The 23,545-nt window shown below is 39.4% G+C and overlaps 2 protein-coding genes across 4 annotated transcripts; both read left to right on the top strand.

The window, feature by feature from the left end:
• Positions 1–470: 470 nt before the first annotated feature.
• Positions 471–4,807, top strand: LOC144638574 (protein FAM151A-like). The gene is made up of 2 exons (XM_078497765.1): positions 471–565; positions 2,182–4,807. The coding sequence occupies exons 1-2, from the start codon at positions 535–537 to the stop codon at positions 3,696–3,698; spliced, it is 1,548 nt and encodes a 515-aa protein (XP_078353891.1). The 5' UTR covers positions 471–534; the 3' UTR covers positions 3,699–4,807.
• A 6,054-nt stretch (positions 4,808–10,861) lies between these two features.
• On the top strand, positions 10,862–21,369 carry LOC144637831 (mucin-like protein). Of its 3 annotated transcripts, none has more exons than XM_078496913.1 (14): positions 10,862–10,905; positions 11,819–12,073; positions 13,058–13,251; positions 13,593–13,929; positions 14,590–14,715; positions 15,188–15,310; positions 16,048–16,158; positions 16,468–16,596; positions 17,799–17,927; positions 18,151–18,260; positions 18,602–18,717; positions 19,487–19,858; positions 20,242–20,619; positions 20,732–21,369. In XM_078496913.1, the coding sequence occupies exons 2-13, from the start codon at positions 11,902–11,904 to the stop codon at positions 20,375–20,377; spliced, it is 2,055 nt and encodes a 684-aa protein (XP_078353039.1). In that variant the 5' UTR covers positions 10,862–10,905; positions 11,819–11,901; the 3' UTR covers positions 20,378–20,619; positions 20,732–21,369. The 3 variants fall into 3 exon arrangements, with proteins under 3 accessions (XP_078353039.1, XP_078353038.1, XP_078353037.1); XM_078496912.1 differs by having other exon boundaries at positions 20,728–21,369; XM_078496911.1 differs by having other exon boundaries at positions 20,692–21,369.
• The last annotated feature ends 2,176 nt before the right edge of the window (positions 21,370–23,545 follow it).

The following is a 23,545-nucleotide window of genomic DNA, read 5'->3' as shown; positions in this document are numbered from 1 at the left end:
AGTTTTTTCTTCTTCTCTCATTGAATGTTTTTATCCAGTTAACAAGGGCTTAAAATGTCTACGAATGTTTTCTCGAATTGGAGCTGAAGAAGACACAGCTAAAAGACTTCTCAAGTCTCATGACTTTACAATGAGACTCACGGTTTTCACTTTAATTAATCTCACGATGAGACAGAAACCTCACGGTAAACAGAGTCGAGTCACAAGTCACTTGATTAGCACCTGAGCAGATTTAACTTGGAGTTATTTTTGTAAGTTTGTTGATCAATCTCCCGGCTTTTACTGTAATCTCCAGGGGATTTACCAATACCACAATCTCCAGATTTTTGATTTCAAGTGCGTCGAGGTTGATTGGTCTAGTTTTAACGTGACCGCCCATCACCGGTTGCCGTCTTGGTTAATGGATTACCATTTGACAGCTGCCATGGAAACGTCAAATGAGTTTCAGTGCTCAAGTCACGAAATGCTAACTTGCGATCGATACTAGTAATTCATGTTAAGCTTCCATATAGTCCCCCGCTAGCGAAGAACAAGATGGTTTTCACCTTGATTGTGACGGCTCTTGGTAAGTTTTGGAAATTGTACTTTCATCGAAGGCTCTTGAAACTCTAGGATAAGTATCTTGTTATCTACGTCCCTATTCTGTTTATTATTTGTCTCATAGTTCTGCGTGCTGGTTTGCATGTAATAAAGTTCGTCACGGCCGGTTAATTCCACGATCACTATTAACTGCAATATATATAATCGTAGTTCAGTTGAGTGTTTTCGTTAAAATTTCCATATACTGAGTTTTTGTCCTCAATGTTTCCCAACTCGCAAAAGGATTCATGTTGTGATAATAAAGCATTTTCATAGCTTAGTACTTGATCGATACATTCGTCTCGATAACCCAAATATCTAGGGAATTATACGTTAATGATTAATATTTCCATATATGTTGTGTATTTTCAATTTAACGCGAATGTTGAAGCACAGAAAGAACAAAATTTTGAAATGTGCTGATAACATACCCAGCGCTGACAATTCGGCAAGAACATTTTGTCTTCCAAAATGCAAATACACTTGCCGTGCGAATCTTTATTTGTTCAAGTTGCATCTTGAACTTCACCTAACAATGACGTCGACCTATTTATGTTTAATTTAAATGCGCTTCGCCAGCTCGTTCAAATGCTAAGCCTGATGCGAATTATTGTTTTTGAGTTGTACCAGCAAATGCTAAGGGGTAGGTTTGGGGCGCTAGGTTCAACGAATCAATCAATCAATCAATCAATCAATCATTTATTTGCCTTTTATGTTGATTACAAGAATTTTCATAAATTAAAATACACCTAGGCACGAGTTCTCAACAAACCCTCGAGGGCTTTACAAGGAGAGCCCCAGGACAAGTTTACAATTGTAACCATTTATAAATGGCTGTGACATGTAGGTTACAGCATATAGCATATAGTATGTTAAATATTACATACCATTAAGCGATACTGACTGAGAAAATGTGTTTTAATCTCTTTTTCCTGTATAAACTAGTTGTTTTAATTTCTTTGATAGATGTTGGCAGATTATTCCACACTGATATTACCTTTAATTTTTTTAGTGTATTTGAAAGCTAAGTAAGTGCGCGCTTGGATTTTGTAAATGTCGGAAGATCGTGTGTTATACTTGTGAATTTCCTTATTTACTTGAAAGAAATTATGGAAAGATTTCGGTAGCATAATTTATTATTATTATTATTATTATTATTATTATTACTATTATTATTAAAGTAACGATACATAAGCAAAGGAATGGCCAATCATCCCTACATGGACATGTACATCAAATATATATATACACCCAGATTTCAAATCTAGTTACACATCAATTTACGGAGTAAAATGAACAGAAAATACTGCGGGAAAGGAATTTATCATGTTTCTTTGTTTGATCGTTGGTGACTCAAGTGATAAGCCGTTTTACTTATCATCTTCAAAGGAGTAGCTTCGAACTTAAAAGAATTAACTTCGGACACTCAGGACGCGACTTGAAGATCAATTTGTCACACTTCTTGCCCAATCAGAATGTCAGATTCAACTGGTTTAAATCAGTTATTTCTATATCTGATGCCATAGACGTGTAACGTTTCACTAAGCCATTTTTGCTGCCTCGCTTTTCGCTCACATTTTTCATCGTTCTTTTTCGGATTAGGACTGCTCATTCTCTCAGCTACAGGAGAAGGAAATAAAATTTGCCAATCAACCCATCACCAAGACGCAAAAGATGACTTTTTGGCATTCTTTGGCGTAACAGATGGACTTGATATCACGTGGTTACATGCGACCAATTCACCAGAGAAATTAGAGCAAGGTCTCTCAGGAGACATCATGATGTTAGAAGCGGATGTGTTGATGCGAAACAACATGGTGAATGGCACTCCCGTGATGGCACACCCCCCAGCCGTGGACAGCAACTTAACATTAGAAAGCTTCCTGATACAAACGACAAAATCAACCAAAGGGATCAAGTTGGACTTCAAAACAATTGAAGTGGTAGAGCCGTCCCTGAAGATTATTCAAAACATCACATCCGGGGAAACGATCGAAAACCCGATCTGGCTGAATGCAGATATACTGCCTGGTCCCTGCTACGATAAAGTGTGCGTCCCGGTCGACCACGTTCGATTCCTATCTCTCTGCAAAAGTTACTTTCCTAACGGAACTCTTTCAATTAGTTGGAAAACTGGGAGTAACATGACAACCCCAGAAAATTTCTACAACTGGTCTCAAGTGCTTCCCATGGGACAACTTGTCTCTCAGATTGTTCAGCCAATCACCTTTCCCGTCCGTGCTGTTCTTGTGCGAAGATCCTGGGAGCAGCTTCATTGGCTGCTTGACTTATCGGAGACATTCACCATAACCATCTGGTCTTCCACTTCTGATAATCTAGATGTCCAAGACCTTGTGGCACTACGGCATAGTGTTTCTGACAAGAGAATCTACTACGACCTTCCACCGGATCAAGAGAAGGCGTTTAAAAAAACATTGGCATCCAGCTCTGGCAGCAGCAGAGGTGGTAGTGATAGTTTCTCCTGGAAAGCTAACGCTAATAAGGATTGCAAAGATGTACTTATTGGCCACAACAGTGTTATGTTTTCGGGAGAAGGTGGTCAAGTAATATCTGAGAAAGTCTTGTACGAGGTGTCGACAGGTCAGTTCTCAGTACTTACTGGCAATGTTTCCTTTATCAAGACTGGTGGGGCAGATGCAAAAAGAAGTATCACTATCAAACTGCATGTGAAAGACGCATCAGGCAAGGCAGTAAGCTCAAATTCACTCGTCACGCTGGTAATGCATAGCAGCGGCGACTTCCAGTTCTCCTTACGCAATGGAGATGACAAACAGGGATCCGTTGAAAGTGAAAACGGTGTGTTCAAATTCGAGATCATAGAAAGTTCATCCGAGGGCAATCAGAGGTCATTCAGATGTGAAATTACTGCGCAAGACAGCAAGGGAGACAAAGCTTCTGTTTCCTTGGCAACGGAAAGCAAACCAGTGGGAGGTTACGCCCTAATCATTGTGGGAGCACAGTCAGATGCGATTTTGGTGCAGAATGTTATCACAGTACTTGCAACGCCAGAGACTGCTGGAACGAGCACTAAGCAGTGCTATTTTCGAATCTCTGCAGTTCTTTTGTTGGCTTTGCTTGACATTTTGTTGCAGATTTAAACAAAAGTGATTTCCGTATATTTAGAAACATGAAAGGTTTTTCTTAACTACCAGGAGTTAATGCTGGATGCCTCTGGTAACCAAGCATTTTGTTATAGTCCGGCAATGTGCTCTAGTCTAAGCCTACTCTTGTTTGAATCTGTAAAAAGTAAAAAAGTAAATGTCGTTACGTTTATAGTGGTCATGCACTTAGCTTCGAGATAGCTAGTTTACAGGCATGCCATCGAAACAGAGGAAACAAATATTTTAAATGAACATAACAAGGTTAAAGGGGGCAGAACAGTTGGCTATATACAAAGCCTGATCGAGGATTTGAACTCAGGACAACCGAGAAACAAATTCAGCTAGTGGCAGGGGCAGGTCTTGAACCAGGGACCTCCAGATTACAACACCAGCGCCCTTAACCACTCGGCCACGCTTGCCTTTGGTTAATAGAGAATAAGGCCTAGAAGAGCGATTTTATTTAGAGCTAAGTTAAAATCACCCCTTAGTTAGTAAAGGAGAATTAAAATAACCATTACATTAGTGTTTTACATTTGGCATGCCCTCCCTCGCCACTACACCTGCCTGTCACGCACCTGCTGAAATAGCTTCGTGACAATGCTCACGAACTTCCTGAGTACGAGTCTAAGCCAGGACATAAAAAGAATGGTGATTTTTTTTAGAAAGCTCTAATGTTTCTCCTTAAGTTTTCATAAAGAGAAATATAACAATGAAGAAGAGAAAAGGACTGTAAAGGATTTTTTATAAACTACTTGCAATAGGAAACGATGGTTTGTTCCTCTTTTGTAGCTCTTTGGAAAGGTTTCATTTAAGGTTTTACCAGTAATCAAGAAATTACATTTAACGTTCCCCTTCTTGTTATAGTCAAAGTATATCAGCCAAAAGCTGTGTAACTGGCTTGGAGTAAACCACTGTAGCTCACTGTCAACCGAAACTATGTTAACAGTAATTTGCCGAACAAAAAGTACACACGAAAACGAAAATATTGCATGTCATCGAACTTAACAAGCTGAAGAACTTTTTTTAGTATCTACCGTATAAACGTTTTATCAGTGGCTGGTAATTAAGGTTGCTTTATGTTATTATTAAATATTTACTCATGGTGATTGCATTTGTAGCTTTTTGACTGCTCAACACTTTCATGCTTACAGTTTTAAGAGTGAAGTATAAACTAAAGGTAAACTGTCTTTCAAGTCAAGAGATCAGCTGTATAGAGCATTATGGCTCATCCTTGCTAGCGATAAACTCCGATTTCTTTAGTATGAGGCGAAGTATGCACGGAATGATAGTCACTGACCGCACCCCCGCTTAGGCAGTTAAAGTTATTCAGTTAAATTTTTGGCGATTTCCCAGCTATCAGTACATTTTGCAGAATAAGGTAGTGTATGATTCGTATGCTTCATGTTCTTTGTATTTTAGGAACGTTGTTACCCTTTTTTGTCCCAAACTGGGTCATTCTTCTTTGTCCGGGTAACTTATGCCACGTGCGTGCACATCAATATGCCACTTTCGTAATATTAAAATTCAGCCTTGGTAGCGAGGCTTAGATGGCACATTAAAAGAAATTGTACAGGCATGTTTATTCAAATATTATTTATTCAAGTCCATTCAAGTCGTAAATTTATTGTTTTGTTTTGTCCTTAATTCCTGGCTGTCAAGATGAATTTAATATATCGAAAGTAGTCTATTCAAACCGAATTCGAATACTACTAGATAAGTGTGGTCTTGTGTGCACTCGACCTTATTGGAATATACCCTGAGGTACTCGTCATCTTACATTTAATTGATCACAAACATCGATTATACGTTGTCATTGTAAAACGTGTATGCCATTCCATAGTTTTCGTTCTAAAATGATCCACTGGTCCTGGTAAAACAAATAAACGCCGCGCTTCTTTTAGCGAAGCATTTAAGCGAAACATTCAGCTGTGGCAAATTAAATAAAAGATACTTTCAACGTTTCGCTGATTTCACCTTCCATTTGGCACATGTACACTCCTCAGGCATCCTCGACCACGACAGCCTTAGTAGCGCCAGCTATAGCGATTTGCTTAAACTCCCTACGATAAATATCGTGGATCAGTTCACGGGTAGAGAAGAACATACTAGTCATCAAAATGAATGGAGTTCTCGCGTTTATGCTTTGCTTATCTATTGCAAATTGTGCTGTCCTAAAGTTTGATGAACATCAGGAACAGTGGCAAGCTTGGAAGACTTTCCACGACAAAAACTACTATTTGGAGGGACAACTTGAGGGTATGTTAACGTCGATTCATAAATTTCATTTTTATAGAAGAGTTGACTTTATAAGTAGTGATTTAGTAAAACACTTTATTAGTAAAACACTTAATATTGTAAAGAGTTGACTTTACATTTTAAAACCGTGGATTAAAAAAAGTTCATTTCCTTGATCACAGCGTGTACATTTCGTCACGAACTGGCGCAGTTACTTCGTTCTCTAAGTTTTTAGGACATCAGTTTGCAAAGGAACCAAGAGAGATAACTCTGGACGTTTCTGTACTGCTTTCAGTAGCGGAATACAGTCTGTTTCTTGCATTTGTTTTAAGCGGCAAACGGTCAACAAAGTGAAAAATTTTTGTAAATTTTTAGACGGAAGGTAAAATTGACAGTCGACTTTTGAAAGTTTCTCAAGTTCCTTTTCTAAGTGGACCTTAAAATCTCGAAAAATATATTTTTGCAGAAGAACTACAGTTGTAAATCTCTTGTTTCAGAAAGGGCACAAACGCATCACCGACTTCATGTTTAATTCAGTTCCGCTAAAATGCTAAATGTATAAACACAGTAGCTAAGTTAAATATCGTTCCGAAGCCGAACGTAAGATTCTCGCTAAAATTATTCCAGTGCCAGAGGAAACCATAAAGATTTCTTGCGCTGCGTGAAAGAACTTCCTTAAGTGGAAGTCCCGCTTAAAGCGGTCCTCTCGTCTTCGCGCCAAAAGAAAGTTTCCGTTTATTTTTTGCCTGTGTAAAGGCTTTGGTACATACATACAAAAAAGCAATAAATTATTTTATAGTTCTTTATTTTCGCTTTGCTACAGACCAAAATTGAATTTTGGCCGACATGGAGCCGCCAACGGTAGTCGAAGGGCTAAATTTCGATCATTTTGTGAAGCGCGCTATGTCCACAAAAATGTACTTGACGGAATATCATTTGGCCCAAATTCTAAGACACCTTTATTTAGTTCACTGACGAAACGAGGAAAATTTTACGAAAATTCTAAGCATGCCAGCGCTTCTGAAATATACCATACTCTGAGGTCTTTATTCACACGTTAAAATTTAGGTAAATACAAGAGAATAAAACTCAAAAGTTTCAACATAAATTGGAGTAAAAAAGCACATCAATGTAATCTTCTTACCTCAATGAATCGTTTTATACTTTCAAACCGGTGGGTATCTCCTTGGATTGCACGCGAGAACAAATTAAAATCTGCCATATTCAGTGTGTTTACATAATTGTCGCTTCGTGCCAAAGCTCATTTGCATAACCTTGCAATCGATGAGAAAACTCCCTCCACCGTCCAAACTCGATTAAATACCTTTAGAATAAAAGGAAGTTGCTTCTTTTGATATTCCTATACCATACAAATCCAGCGCTGAGAAAAATTGCGTTGAAGATGACAAGAATACTCGCGGCGTGCGAGACTCCACAAAGTAAATATTGACGGTTAATTACACTGGTAGCACTTGTCCCATAATTTAAGTTCAATTCGCTCCCGTAGTATCTCTAGGGGAAGTAGCCTGAGTATCAGGCTTTTCTAAGGGGTATGGGGAAAAGGAAGGAGCGCGGACGGAAAGAAAAGCCTGACACAGAGGCTTTAATTCCAGTCTTCCACCCCTCACGGCGTGATAAGCGTCAACCAATCAAATTCATTTCCGGTTGTCACTTGCGAAGCCGGACCAAGATATAACTGATAAGACACAATACATCTTGCAACAATATTTATATTCAATAAAATGCAAGTAATCAACGTTTTCACGGAACATATATCTTGTCCTTACACGGCAAAAATTTCGAGAGTTTAAAGTATATCTTACAAATAGAATTGAGCAAAAACAAGCCAGCAAAACATGTGGCAAAGAAGTGTGAAACAAACAGGAAACCACGCAGCGCAGACAATTATGCAATGACCTCTAGGGGTGACCCTATTTGGCGGAATGGTGGAATGACGGAACGGCACGCGGAATGGCGGAATGGCGGAATATCCTAAAACACGGAATGACGGAATATCCTAAAACGCCGAATGACGGAATATCCTAAAACGCGGAATGACGGAATATCCTAAAACGCGGAATTGTAAAACATTAAAAAAGAAACAACAACGGCAACAAAAACAAACAAACAAACAAAGGGAACATTTGAACTACTAACTTTCTCAGACGCGATTATAAAGGCTAAGAATGTCGCTAATAATGATTCAGGTTCTTTAACTTGTGGATATTCGTTACGGTGACAGAGAAACCAAGTTGTTTACGAGAGGGGCTAGCAGTTGAAAACCAGTTAACACTTAATATATTCCTTAAAATGACGGGTTCTTTTTTATATCTTCTTAATCGTTCGAGGCCGTCGATCTCGAGCCAGGATTTTGTGGTAGGATATCGAGTGATCAATTGAGGATTTCGCTAATACAGAAGGCGTTCTCGCCCCGTTCAAGACGATGAAACGTACAAAGCCGAGGAACGTAAACGAAGCCGTTATAAAGAAAATGAAAGGGCCTGAAATTTATTGAGTTCGTACTGAGAAATTATAATAAAAGGAAACCAAAAACAAGGGGTTTCCGGTTGGTCACCCATCCAAGTACTAACCCCGACCAACAGGGCTTAACTTCGGCGATCGGACGAGAGCTGACCAGTGCTTTCCTTGTGGTATCAGTCCCAGAGACGAGAAAAATCAGCTTAAAACAGTATAGGTCCAGTCATAGCACCGTTCGAAAGATCCATTACTTAACCAGGTATTTCTGTTCTCTATATTTGCATGACTCTTGTAACTTTTTTTCTCGTCTCTGGGACTGATACCACAAGGAAAGCACTGGTCAGCTCTCGTCCGATCGCCGAAGTTAAAAGCCCTGTTGGTCGGGGTTAGTACTTGGATGGGTGACCAACCGGAAACCCCTTGTTTTTGGTTTCCTTTTATTATTATTTCTCAGTACGAACTCAATAAATTTCAGGCCCTTTCATTTTCTTTATAACGGCTTCGTTTACGTACCTCGGCTTTGTACGTTTCATCGTCTTGAACGGGGCGAGAACGCCTTCTGTATTAGCGAAATCCTCAATTGATCACTCGATATCCTACCACAAAATCCTGGCTCGAGATCGACGGCCTCGAACGATTAAGAAGATATAAAAAAGAACCCGTCATTTTAAGGAATATATTAGGTGTTAACTGGTTTTCAACTGCTAGCCCCTCTCGTAAACAACTTGGTTTCTCTGTCACCGTAACGAATATCCACAAGTTAAAGAACCTGAATCATTATTAGCGACATTCTTAGCCTTTATAATCGCGTCTGAGAAAGTTAGTAGTTCAAATGTTCCCTTTGTTTGTTTGTTTTTGTTGCCGTTGTTGTTTCTTTTTTAATGTTTTACAATTCCGCGTTTTAGGATATTCCGTCATTCCGCGTTTTAGGATATTCCGTCATTCCGCGTTTTAGGATATTCCGTCATTCCGTGTTTTAGGATATTCCGCCATTCCGCCATTCCGCGTGCCGTTCCGTCATTCCGCCATTCCGCCGAATAGGGTCACCCACCTCTAGACATTTCCTTGGCCACAATCTTACGGCTCTATTTAATACATAATGCCTCTAAATAAAACAGTGCCCCTCAGAAAGAAGTGAGAAGCAAATTACGTCGAAAAACCGAATTTAACACAGAACGGCAAGGGTACAAATGTCACAAACGTAGGCCCGTCACCTTTATTTTGCTAAAACTCCGAGGACGTCGACTTTCCGTTTCACAAGCAGCTTTCGAGGCATAATTTCTGTCCTCTATTACGTCTAATTCCAGGAAAAACTGTAGAGCGCCTTTACGAGCCGTTTTGAATCCGTCGCCTTCCATAAATACACTGAAATAACGCTGAATAACGTCGAGCGAAGTTTTCGCTCACTGTTCGTTCGCGTGGACATCAGTTCATTGAAGACGCCGTTATGAAATTTTTATTTCCGGCCGGTGGTGTGACGTCAGGGCCCATTGTGAATTACCCAATCAGCGCCACATCCAGAATCTTGATGTTTGACATGACCCAATCAAAGCGTTTGTGTCAGGCCTTCCTCTCCTCTTTCCTTCCCTACCCTCCCCCCCTCCCCTTAGGAAGGCCTGATACTCAGGTTATAGGGGAAGAAGAAGAGTCGAAATTCAGCCATTTAATAAATATAAAACGTGTTAAAACGACAAATTGAATTCTGACAACGGAAATCGATCATGCAAAGACAACTTATAACTTTACGTCCAAAAACATCACTTACAGGTTGCTTACTGAGGAAGCGTAGTCGCCAGATACAATCCACAAGTTTGAATAGAACTGTTTTATGTTATGAAGTGATGAAAAGGCATAAGCTTCAATTCATTCTTGATACGTTTGCTTTCGTAATCGGTCATTCGAAGCCACAATGGAAGGCTTGTGCTTCGGGATCCATCAACTTCATTTTTCCCCTTGCGACACGATGTCACACAACTGAATTGTGACGTGACTGGCTGATCAAAGGTCAAACTTTGGGGGTGGTGGGGAGGGGGTTGGGTTGTCGGTCGGTATTTACAGCAGGAGAAAACTTGAGGGGTTGAAGAGCTTTTTTCAAAGCAAGAGAAAACTCAGCAGTTGAAAGCATTTAAATGAATTTATGCTTTCCATTGGTCAACATTTTCTTTATTTTTCTTTGAATATGTACTAAAAAAGTTCACTGCGACTTCAGCCAAACAAAATTATTAAACATAACTTGAATAAAGTAAAAGTACTTATGCCTAAATGGATATAGCGAAAAATCACTGATGAAAAACTCAGTGTTGGTTTGCGTTTGTACATCTATCCTGCTAGAAATGTTGTATTGCGTAGTAACCCGTCGCAAAATGAATGTCTGTTTGCCTTGGTCAAGTCCAAATATATCCATGCGACCCTCATATACTTGGAAAAGCCACAAATGAAGGGCCAGCTTCGTCAACATTGAGGCAGATTCATTTCGGATTTGGTGTAAAATGTAAGTAAATTAACAGCGACTTTCTTTATCGGTACTTTTCCATCCCAGGATAGTTGTGTGTTAATTTGTTCAGGGATTTGAAAGAAGACGGACATTTAATAATCCCCTGAAAATAGCGATCTCAGAGGTTACAATAACTGATCAGCACAACAACCAAAGCGGTACAAAAATTTGCGAGCTTTTGATTATCCATATGCATTTCTTTCTAAGTTAAGACAAAGTTTAAAAACGGTTAGAGTTACGTTTCTTGGAAGCTCGTGCACTTTTGAAATGGAAGCTTAATGATAGTTCTCCTAGAACTAGAACATTAGACGCTTACGTCAATAAAATCTGATTGAATACAATAAAATATAAAAAGCTTGTTCCTTTAAAATCTCCTGGCTTCATATTTTAATATTCATTGGCCTGATGATAGTTTTAAAGATGATTTCCAATCCGTACTGCGCAATCTCCACCTGCAATGTTTATGTAAGTCTCAAAACAAGGAATGTTTACTAGCAAAAATAAAAATGCCGGGACAAACTTACCTTTTTCTTCATTATTAGCACCAAATATCCTTGCAAAACAATAATAACGAGTAGAAGAACGTCGACACTCTTCCAAACCAACGTTTCAGGTCATCGAGCATTCCTTAACGAAACGACGGTAATACTAAAAAAACTTCATGTACGCTAGTACCGAAGATGACAAATCAACGAATTCAAAACAAAAATGAATCCAAACCCCGAGACTGCGCAGTACGGACTGGAATCAACTTTAAATTAAACTAATATATTGCCTTTTCTTAAGTTGGTCTAACTTACAGTCACCACCATGATGTTTTTATTATTTTGAATAACGTTTTTTCTTTATAACTCCTTGTGTTGTGTCCAAATTTATTTTTCTTGTGCCGATTACGGTGATTTTCATTTAGGGCAAATCAACCAATCCCAGTCGTTGTTCACCTACGCTCATAATGAAAGCGTGGAAACTTTTGCCAATCCTGATTTTGAACCCATGTTTGCGGATAACATCACGTGGCATAACGACAGTTTAAGAGAAGAAGCTGAAGCCGAGTGTGGAGATGATCACGAGTGCCTGTTTGACGTGGCTTCCACAAACGACCTGTCTGTCGGCATAGTAACTAAAGATATAAGCGTTCAGCTAGTCAACGAATCGAACGCACTTGGTAAGTCGTGTAAAATTGAATGTTATCTAGTCACAATTCACGTTATGGTAATTTATTTTCAAGGCTGTTTCGCACCATTGAGGTACTTATAGTTAGGAACACTTTAAGACTCTTTTTTTCCTTCTGCCAATTAGATTGCCATCTACAGATACATGTATATCGCTTCTGATCGACGCAAAGCCATGATGTTGTCGCTTAAGTTAAAATGGATTTCTATACAGCTAAAGAAGAAAACTGAAAAACTAAATCAAATTGTAGTTATACCGCGCAAGTAGCACACTCGGACACCAACCGGTTACAACAGTCTGGCCAGTACCCTTACGCCAGTATTTCACTCGGAAAGTGGCTATGGACAGCTGTTTCAGTCTTGCTAGGCCTCATCAACATTGCATGATCGTCGTGTACCGATAGGAGAAGTTGTTGACTGGGAAGCTAGCCGTCCAGACCGTGGGTTGGTTTCCGAGTGTGTAACTATACAAATCAATTTTTGCTCCTTGCAAAAGTGGGTTCGGCTTTCCACGCAGAAACCTGGTCTCCGGTTTGTATTCTGCATACAGTCAACTCCGACTATAACGGACACTTTCGGGACTACAATTTCGTGTCTGTAACAGCGGAAGTCCGTAGTAGCGGGAGTTATTCATATTCGCCGGGAGTTCAGCTCCTGTCCGTAATAATGGGGTGTCCGTAATAGCGAGGTGTCCGCCAGGCGAGAATGACTGTATTTGGCTGGTTCTTTAGATAATTACTTTATTGTCATACATAATAATAATAACAATAATAATATAATAATAACAATAATCAACTTTATTTTGCAAGGGTGACACTTAACAGTAAACACAGATGAACTTGTGGCCCTCTAAACAAATTTAAAATAAACGTATATATACAAAAGTGAAGTAATAAAAGCTAATCTATCTACAGACGATTTAAAATATAATTTATCTAAGAATTGATAAACCTTAACGTTGTGTATTGAATTCGCAGATAACTTCCCACCCAAAATAGTTACCGCTTCAAATGTAATAAATGCCACACTTCATGAAACAGTTGAGCTGGACATCACTGTTGTGGATAACGATACGATTACATTCCGAGTGATAAACCAGCCTGCAGGAGCCACAGTAAACCAAAGTGGAAACGTACTTTACTTTACTTGGAATGTTACCTCATCACAAAAGGTAGGCTGGACTCTAGGCTTGCAATAAGGGTGAAATACCATCCTGATTGCAGGGCAACCAAAAAAAGAACCTGCATGTGACAGAGGTTTCTGAAGTCAGGATTTCGAATCCTGTATGATCATTACTTCTGCAGTTTCCCTGGTGATGGGTGCAAAATTGTATGCCGCCTAAATCGCCAGAAGATGGAGACTGCTATGATGAAGGTTTTGAGTGATTTTTAATGCTGATTGGATTAAAATTAACATTGGCTGAGCGGAATCCTTCAAGTTCAGCTAAAGGATTTTTTCGCGAAAGGTAATAGTGAAAAAGATTGACAATTACCTTTTTTTCTTTTATTGCAGTTCAATTTGTCCTTCGTTGCTACTGACGACAAAGGCGCAAGTGCTACCTGGAGTCCAACAATTAACATGTGCGCATGCGATCACGGCGGTCAGTGTGTGCCACCAGACGAGGGAGACATAGTCAACACTGACAACAAGTTTGTATACATGGGCTGCGCATGTCAGGGAGGATACACAGGAAGGTTCTGTGACAGTGATATTGATGCATGTGAGATGAATGGTCAGCCGTGCTATACGGGGGTTAACTGCATTGATCTTCCTCCGCCAGCCAATGCTAGTGGATATGAATGCGGACCTTGTCCACCCGGATATACTGGAAATGGCGCTCAGTGTGTGGGTGAGTTTGCATGAGCTAATATTTAACAGTTACTGGATCAGGCTGAGCACGATGACAGTACCAACCGGCAACAACTAGCTTTTGTCTAAAGGCCAGTTTACACGAGCAGTTTTTATGTGACACTTTAAGGTGAAAAGTTTTATTTTCTCATGTAGACGAGGAATATTGGCCAATTTTTATGTGACAAATATATTTGCTGAGAAGCTGGCGTGTTAGCTTTTATGTGAAAAGGTAAAAGTTGTCACATACGAAACGTTTTTTGTGAAGACTCTATTATTGCGACAGCATATGTGGTCCCCAATATCCCAATTTCCCACTAGGCATTGTGTGCGCGCATCTCTGTGCGTATCTCTGCAGTCCAAAGTACCGGCGAACTAACCTTTGAACTTTTGACAAATAATTGTTGTTTCATCTACACAATTAAATGTATTTGTCACATGAAAATTGTCACAAAAAAAATTCCAGTGCAGACCCAGCGGTTTGAGGAACAAAACATCTGATTAAGGAAACATTTCCTAGATTGATAATTTACAAAAGGTTAGGTATGACAGTGCAAATGACAGTGCATATGATTTCAAAGGAGAAATAATTGACAATTTCTCCCAACTCAATTATTTTTTCTCTTATAACTTATTCATTATGATGTGTTTATTTTCCCAGACCTCGATGAATGTCAAAGTAATTCATTGAACAACTGTGAACAACTTTGTGTAAATCTGCCGGCTTCTTTCTTTTGTGATTGTCAAGATGGATTCAAACTAAATGCTGATGGCCGTAGTTGTGACGGTAAGACATGTCTTGTATCGGATGTGCATTGCCTTGTTCACTGTTTATTTCAGTAAGGTAAAAGACAAGTCTGTGTCCGAGCCAAGTGGCCAATACAGCCGGAGCTTATCCCAGTTTCCGAAGCATTAAGCGGCTAGGAGTATTGCTACTCCCCCTGGATGGTATGCAAGTCCATCGCAGGGTTATCCACAGCAGTAAATTCGCCGGTACCCATTTACACACCTGGGTGGAGAGAGGCACTGTGAGAGTAAAGCGTTTTGCCCAAGAACACAACGTACCGCCCCGGCCAAGGCTTGAACCCAGGCCGCTCGACTCAGAGTTGAGCGCGCTAACCACTAGGCCACCCCACCTTCCACGTACTGTTTATGTGTGAAGTTCTTAAAGGGACCGTGTCACGGTTGAGTTAAGTCTATTTTATTACGTTTCGCCTAATTTTCGCAATGACTATCCAATTTATATATTTTACCTATAGATATTAATGAATGTGAGCCATCAAATGACTGCATGCAGAAGTGCATCAACACTGTTGGAAGTTACAACTGTTCGTGTGAGGAGTTTTTCAAACGAGATCCTGCTGACTGGAGAATGTGTGTTGTTAGGTCTTTGATATCTGTGGATAATCTTTCTCTTTTTTAAAAAAATACAGCTGTTCTATCGGTGAGGGACGTAGGTATCTTGTCTCACAAGATGATGAAGAAAAGGCTTTAAAATTATATTTAAGAATAAATATAGGTTATTAAAGTTCTAAGCGGTTTGACATACAAACGAGGCAACTGGGGGTCATTCTATTGACTGATTTGTGGATCCTCTTATCTTTAGTAATATCTCATCTGTTATATAACAGCTTATAAACAGTTACCCCTGTTAGGGAGCTTAAGCAAACTACGACGGCAACGAGAACGTCACTAAACAAAAGGTGGGATGAGCAAAACAATAGCTTTGCACGTGCGTTTTAAATCTTGATACATTTCCTAGCCGTTCTCCGCGTGAAACAAACAACGTGAAATGACCAGATTCTGCGTTTTTTTGAACAACGTGAACCACGATGGCTATTTTTTTCTATCTGGGGTACAATGCTATCTCCACACATTCAACTAGCTAGTTGAGTACATCTGGATAATCGCGAGATTCTCAAGTAAAATATAAATTCATTTTGCACCAGGCGTTGTCCTCGGCGTTGGCGTTGTCATTGCTTAAGCTCCCTAATACTGTAATTGTCTAAATTAGAACCTTAATTATATACGACAGTTTAATAAAATTATTAAACCACCTACAAAAATTGTACTGGTTGGCATTGTACCAGTTTTGCTAACGATTGACCCTTCTTCACAGCAACAAACCCTTGTTCTTCTGGTCATGGCTGTGAGCATGTTTGCTTCAACCAAGGGACATGCACTTGCTTTGCTAATTACGAGCTGGAGAGTAACGGAAAGACTTGCAAAGGTACTTGATAACCTAATTGTGTTCCGAATAATAGCTAAGGTTTGCAAAATCGCTGATTTACCGTTTTATGTTAGGCTAAGGTTGGCTTACCGCTCAAGCAGAGATACGCTCTGGTTCTGAGCGAACCCCACGGTTTCTTCATACTATATAGTGTTGTTTTTAATAACTTAAAAGGCACACGATCTGTTCATATGCCATACCTGTACTCTTAAGGATGTCATCAGACGGTTACAGCTCGGACGGTATAAACGGACAATTACAATGTCTCGTTATCATTTGATAACTAACTCTCACGTTTCATCTTCTAAGATATCAATGAATGCGATCCACTTAATCCTCTTCATCGCTGCAGCCAGATTTGTGAAAATACCCCAGGAAGTTATAAATGTTCATGTCAACAAGGATTCGAATTGAGTAAAGATGGTTACGAATGTGAAGGTATTTGATGTTTAATCAGTAAATCTTGTTTCATGATTTACCCTGTTGGTTTAATATGACGATCTACGGAAACAAAATAACAGTATCTGCTAAGCTTGCTTAGAGATATAAGCAAGATTTTGATCTTTACTTTTAAATTTTGTTTCATGATTTACCCTGTTGGTTTAACTTGATGACGATTAATGACAATAAAAGGACAGTATCTGTTAAGCTTGCTCAGAGAAATTAGCAAGATGTTGATTAGTAATTGAGTCATGTACACGCTACTCGGAAACTAAATTTCGAGTGATCACAATATGTCTTTGATTAAATATGAGTGGGACATCTTTATGGGCGTTTACAATGGCGAGCCATGTAAACGGCCATACAGATCGGACGCGAATATTTTATTCTACCTGTAAAATGAAAGCAATAAATTGAATGAAAAGTATTGTTATGCGATTCGGTAGAGATCTGTATCAAACTTAAATGAATACTATTTAATAGCTGAGCAGGAGTTTGTATCAAAAGTTAATTCTATTGTTTGATCTGTATTGGGGTTTACAGTTGGGTACATGTGATCTGAATACTGTGCTGGAATTGGTTTGCACCCTCATGAACAGTTAATGAATTTTACAAGATAATTTATTGACCGGTAAAAAATAGTGTATCTTATGCGGAGCCTTCATGCCATTTAAACATACGTATCTGGATTTTAAACCAAATTCTTATATAAGTTTACTAAAGCGGCCTTCGCGCGACAAACTATTGGCCAACTCGTGTTGGCAAACTCAAGTTGGTGTGTGTGAACGACGCAACAACGGCAAACAAGTTGGCCAACTGTTGACGTCAAAATAGAACTTCTCGCCAACAGATTGCCAACTGTTGTTCTGTCGTTCGCACACACCAAATTGAGTTTGCCAACACGTGTTGGCCAATAGTTTGTCGTGTAAAGGCCGTTTAAGTGAACTTATATAAATATTTGGTTTTAAAATTCAGTTACTTATGTTGAAATGGCATGAAGGCTCCGCATAAGATACACTATTTTATGAGTTTGCCAACTTTAGTTTGTCGTGTAAAGGCCGCTTAGGGTTTCAGTGTTACATATATGCTGACTTTATTTTATTTTTATTTTTTTCAAAAAAAATTAATACGAGAATGGAAACGATGGACGTGAAAAACAAAGCCGCCTCACTGCTATATCGTTTTATTTTTTTAACTAGATGTTAATGAATGTCTGGATGAAGACTTGTTCAACTGTACGGATGAGTTCCACAAGTGTGTCAACTCTCGCGGCTCCTACAAGTGTGAATGTGAACAGGACCTGTACTTTATTGATGGGAAATGCAGAGGTAATCAACAAAGAATTGGACAGATAGACTAAGGGCGCTTTCCATTAGTCAGAACTGGCCGGAGTTAAAAGTTGGGATTTTTTATACCCTCTAAACTGTAGTAAACCACCTTGATAATTATTTTCTCTGGTATTTTCCTACCTTCGTAATCTATTAGTTAAAAGTCTCCTTTAAATTTGTATGTTATATTGTTTATCGGGGAAAAAATGCTTTATTTATTTAGGTCTGGAAAAGAACGAGACGGCACCCGATCCAGTGCTGCCTGAACCGCGTGTACCATCAATAAAAGAAAGGGAAGAAGCTGTCCAGTTCTTAATTCCGCGTACAAAAGGCGTAAGTACAAACAAAATACAGGTTTCAATTTTGATACAATGCCTACGGTTGGTTTTCCTTTGAAAGCTGTAGTTGGTTATCTTTCCATTGAAAGCTGTAGTAGCTTATATTCCTTTTATGCATCACATTTCTCTCAGAGTCATTGAAGGCTAACGCAAGTTGGCCATGCACTGATCATGATTATACTTTCTTCGACTAAACGAGAATAACTGATAGTAAAGAAAACTTGTGGTTGTTGCGTCAATTAGATGAACAGTAATATGCCAAGAGATGTCTCTAATGGGCAGGTGCTGCAAAGCTAAAGCTTTAACAAAAGTTGCTATTAACATCTTCTTTGATAGTTTGACTGGGAGTTTGAAAAAGACAAGTCTTTCAAAGAAAAAATGGCGTCTGTAGCAACGGATTACTGCACTGAGAACCGGACAAGATGCGCATTAAAAGAAACAAGGCGATTAAGGTGATTATGATTTAAACATTTTGATTAAATAACCGAGTCTTGTCTGCTTCAAAGACGGGTTTAAATATCTTTTAGCCCTGAATTAATAGTGTAGTTATCGTTATGCTAGCTTCTCGAATAGGGACGATGAACGGTGGGCCCTATCATTCATACTGGTCACTAGGTGACGTTGAAGAACCCACACACTTATCGCAAAGAGTAGTGTATGGAGTTCCAGATCCTGTGGTCTGGCCTTGTTCACAAATTGCACCGGAGGCATCTGCAAAAATTTCCTCATTGTTTGTAAACGGCTAAATGTAGTCTGGCCAAATATAATTCCCTGCAAAATGTTGTAAAGTGCATGAGAGCATATGGAAATGCCACACTGTCATCGTTGAAACTAGGTTTAAAATAGGAGTAGGAATCTTTCCATACAACAGTACTAGTACTAGTGTGATTTTTTTATAGGCCCTTTGACGTGAACAGGCTCTCAATGAGTGCCGTAAAATGTACTTACAACTGATTTTGTTGGTAAATAAAATTAAAGGGGTAATGGCTTTACATAGCTAGCTTTTGTGAATTTAAAAATCATTGCGAAATTTTTTTAACTGGTGTTTAAAATTCCCGTAGGCCACTTTTATGTTCGAAATAATATAAAATAGTTAAGATTAATGCTTCATCATCTTCATTTATCGTTCGGTTTCGCGCCATTGGACGCATAAGGCATCGAGATAAACGCTTTTAAAAATGCATAATAATTAGTTAATCTCTATATTTTTCATTTATTCAGACGTTCCCCTTTTACCGAGCTCTACACCGCTGACCAGGTTCACCTACTGCCTGGTTACCCTAGCAACACGTCAGTTTCCCTGCAGGTAGCGTTTTACGTGCAGCAGCCTCTTGGACTTTTCATCGGAAATGTCTCGGTTCTGCCTCGCGACACACTGGCTGACATTGTTACAGCTCACAAGTCCGAGCTTGAGACAGCAATTGGGGCAAATATCTCTGATATAGAAACTCTTTTTAAACCTACCACGCCGACCACGCCACCAACAGCAAGGCCAGTTGAACCAAGCAGCAATGATTGGAAGTGGATTGCAATTGGTGTTAGTATAGGAGTGGTCGTCATCATTATCATGGTTATCGTGATAGTGCTTTGGCGGTAAGACAATTTGGCTTTGTTGAAACGGGCTTATATTTTGGAGCTTAAGGAAATACTAGCAGTAATCGTTACCTCGAGCCTCCAGGGCCGGGAAAAGATAACTGTTTCAAGAAATCGGGAGGTGCTTGAAATTGGTGGTAAAACTACAAATAGGTGCTACCCAAGGTAAACGAAAATTGACGTCAAAATTGATTCGAGAAACCGAGGGTTCGAGAAATCAGGATTCGTCTGTAGAACCAAACACGGAAAACGACGACAAGTGACTTTTTCTCACATGTCACTTTGTAGATGTGAATCATAAGTGAAAGAAGACAAAGAAGTGCAATGTTGATCAAAAGGTGCTCGAGCTTTTTACTCAGCCCCTCCTCTTTCTTTTCTTTTAGTCTGAAAAAGAAAGCAAAACAAGCAGTGGAGCCCATGCCCGATGACTCTCCTGAAGAAGGCATAACTAAGAAACCTTACAACCGAAGGAGCCTGGAGCATAGACACGCCTGGGAGAGTACCTCCTACGAAACTTAAAAGAAACCTGCATGAAAAGGCAGTTTTTGAAATAATTACTATGTTCTTGACCAATTAAATTAGTTTTTTTCTTTTCATGTCTTACACACAATCAGACAGGCTCATAATAATAAGCTAGCACAGGTTTGTGAGATTAGTTTGACGTCAAGTTGTCTATCAGTCGTTCTAAAGAGTATTTCTTGCCGATAGAATAGTAAAAATTGTAAGAAAGTAAGCAAGCAGATAGGCAGGCAGGCAGGCAGGTCGGTAGGTAGGTAGGTAGGTAGGTAGGTAGGTAGGTAGGTAGGTAGGTAGGTAGGTAGGTAGGTAGGTAGGTAGGTAGGTAGGTAGGTAGGTAAGTAGGTAGGTAGGTAGGTAGGTAGGTAGGTAGGTAGGTAGGTAGGTAGGTAGGTAGGTAGGTAAGCAACCTTAATAGGTAGGTAAGCAACTTCACCGTCGACTTCCTAGTAAGTCCATACCTCAAAAGGACAAAGACTATGGGCCTCAATCATGTTCAGTTGACGTATTTGTTTTCCAAGGCTCTTTTTAAAAATGTTCTTAAACTACAATTTTTAATTTTATGATTTGTTTTAATTCTAAGATGATTACTCTTTAGTTTTATCATGAATTTATAATTTGTAAGACTTTTTTTTGTATTAATTGTAATGTGATTTTGATTATCCTTATGGAAAAATCGTAATATAAGTGTTTAATATTATTTATTATGGAATTCATAACAGTATAAGAAATGATGAACAAGTGCCCCTTTTTCCTAGAGACTTGAAACATTTAGAATAGTTCGTTTCACTTTCGTTCAGTTAAGTTGAATAACTCTGTTATTTAATCATCTGTCATCAATCCACGACGCCGATAACGTAGACATTACCGTAATGAACCGCAAAACGACAAACCTCTGCTTAAACATGGAAATTGTTATCATCAAAGTTACTGAAACACACAAGAACTGATGTACTGTGCTTTAAAAATTAAAATAAATCCCTTTTGTTAACTTTTCTGGTAATTGTTGAAGTTATTATCCAGAGGTGACTTCGATCTAGTATTTCCTTTCGAAAGGTGTAACCTACACAGCAATCGCTTGAAAATAATACTGCAAGAGTTACCGGCGTACCAGAGCGGGAACATGCACGCGCGCGGGAAAAGACACGCAATGAAAAGAGAGCTCTTTCCCCCTTCGCCGCGTGCGTCTCCTGGCTTTCGTGCGTAGCTTTAAGAGGCTCTATATAATAATCTGCAGTTTGTTGCAATTGCATTTGCATGAGCTTACTTTTGACTTTGCAAATATCTTTTCGTAAAACAATTGATATAATGCCTACAATCAAGTATCTGTGGCAGCGCGCGCGCGCGTGAATGAAACTATATGAAGCCACCTTAAGGGTCCACAGGCGGATTTCTCGAGCGTTGCTAAGGTGCTAAGAGCGCACGATATATTGTGTGTACAGGCAACTTGCTCACGCCAGATTCGCAAATCTTTATCCTTTCAAGCACCTCTTCAAGACTCGGTCAATAAGAAGAAACAATAAGAAACATTTTTATTTGCTTATACTCTTTTAAGCTATTATCAAAAGATTGTCATACAATCATCGGATGAAAAAAATATATATCAAAATCACGCGACATTACGATGACCAAGTTGAAGGAGAACCTTGATTACGGCTGAGATTGCCAATGATACGCCACGGACAACGTTTCCATCTTAAGAGATGGTGTAACTAAAACTGAAAAAAAAAAAAACGCAGAGCATCAAGTGAGTTCACAAATGGAAACGAACCATCTGCAGTAAAAATTCTGTATAAGAAATTAATGAAAGAATTCAAAAACTCTGGGCTAAAATTTGTCATTTAGAAACAAACGTAAACACATAAGTACCTGTTTTACCATAAACACCTTTGTTTAACTGGTTCTTATTTAGGACATTCAGTTTAAAACAGGCATTTATGCGTGGTTATTTACACAGCTGAAAAATGATGCGGTATATAATATATTGGATTCCCGGGTCATATTCTGGATGGACAGCCGCCAACCTTCAATTACATTAAATTAAATGTATTGTTGCGTTCGACGAAGGAGAGCGCAAGCCTATTTTTTTTTTTGTGTCCTGTGTCTTTTGAGTTGGTATGCCTGTGTACTGTTATGCGGAATGAATCGAGCCGTAATGCGCGTGCACATGTATGGACACCAGATTGGCCGCCCTGATTGATTTTTGCAGGGGCAAATCTCGGCCGGGAAACTGGTAGCCACAGATGGCCTCGATTTGCAAAACAAGATGGCGTCCCAAACGGAGCCTAGAAACATCATTTTCCTTGAAAAAAGGGTTAAAAACGTGTGGCCAGAATTGTAATTTTGCCAAAACTGTCATGGAGAACATTTGGAGGTTATCATCCAAGGTTGCAGAGTTGTCTTCAGCCACCGAACGTCAAAAAAAGAGTGAAAATCGAGTAAGGCGATGCGTAGTTTCGTACGGATTCGCTCGTAGGTAAACCAGCGTATTTTTCTGCATTCTCGTACCTCGAGTCTTCGTCCCTTCTGCGCAGGCTTGAAGAAACGAGCGACTCTCGAAACTTCCGCTCGAGGGCCGATGTTGATTGGTTTTTGAAAGACAATGGAAACCACCGGAAGTAACCCAGATTTCCAATATGGCGGAAAGAACACAAGAGAAGTGGCGAACTCTAAATCTTGTCTGTAGATCGATAGATGCTGCAACATTCGATTGCTGCGACATTCGATTGATCTTAACAGAACAAAAACCAGTAACGAATCAGTTTTAATTCTACTGGAGAGGCTTAGGAGATGGTAGATGAATCATAAATTATATTTCGTGCCTTGGAGCCGACAGGCCTAGGATCGCAGACTGCACCCGTGAGAGTTTATGTAATCTCTTCGACGGCGAGGCCGTTATAACCTGCTTCATCGGTTGCTGCAACCGAGCTGCTAGAAGAAGGAGTGCCCAAATTACTTGTCCTACCATGGGGAATATTAATCAACTGTAGCCGCAACCCAAAACTGTGGACTGAGATTTTGATTTGATCTTCACAAATTTATTATATATCCAGCGGTAGGTTTCTATATGCCGTACCTGGCCGTAGTATTTATTTAAAGTTTTATGGACGTAATTTTATTTACAGAGCGAATGGAATAGAATATTGTTCAATGTTATTTTTAGCATTTGCT

This window comes from Oculina patagonica, chromosome 14, assembly GCF_052425735.1.
Source record: "Oculina patagonica isolate OP01 chromosome 14, crgOcupat, whole genome shotgun sequence".
Classification (NCBI taxonomy): domain Eukaryota; kingdom Metazoa; phylum Cnidaria; class Anthozoa; order Scleractinia; family Oculinidae; genus Oculina; species Oculina patagonica.
The sequence above is the reverse complement of the archived record's forward strand: the minus strand, read 5'-3'. Positions and strand labels throughout refer to the sequence as shown.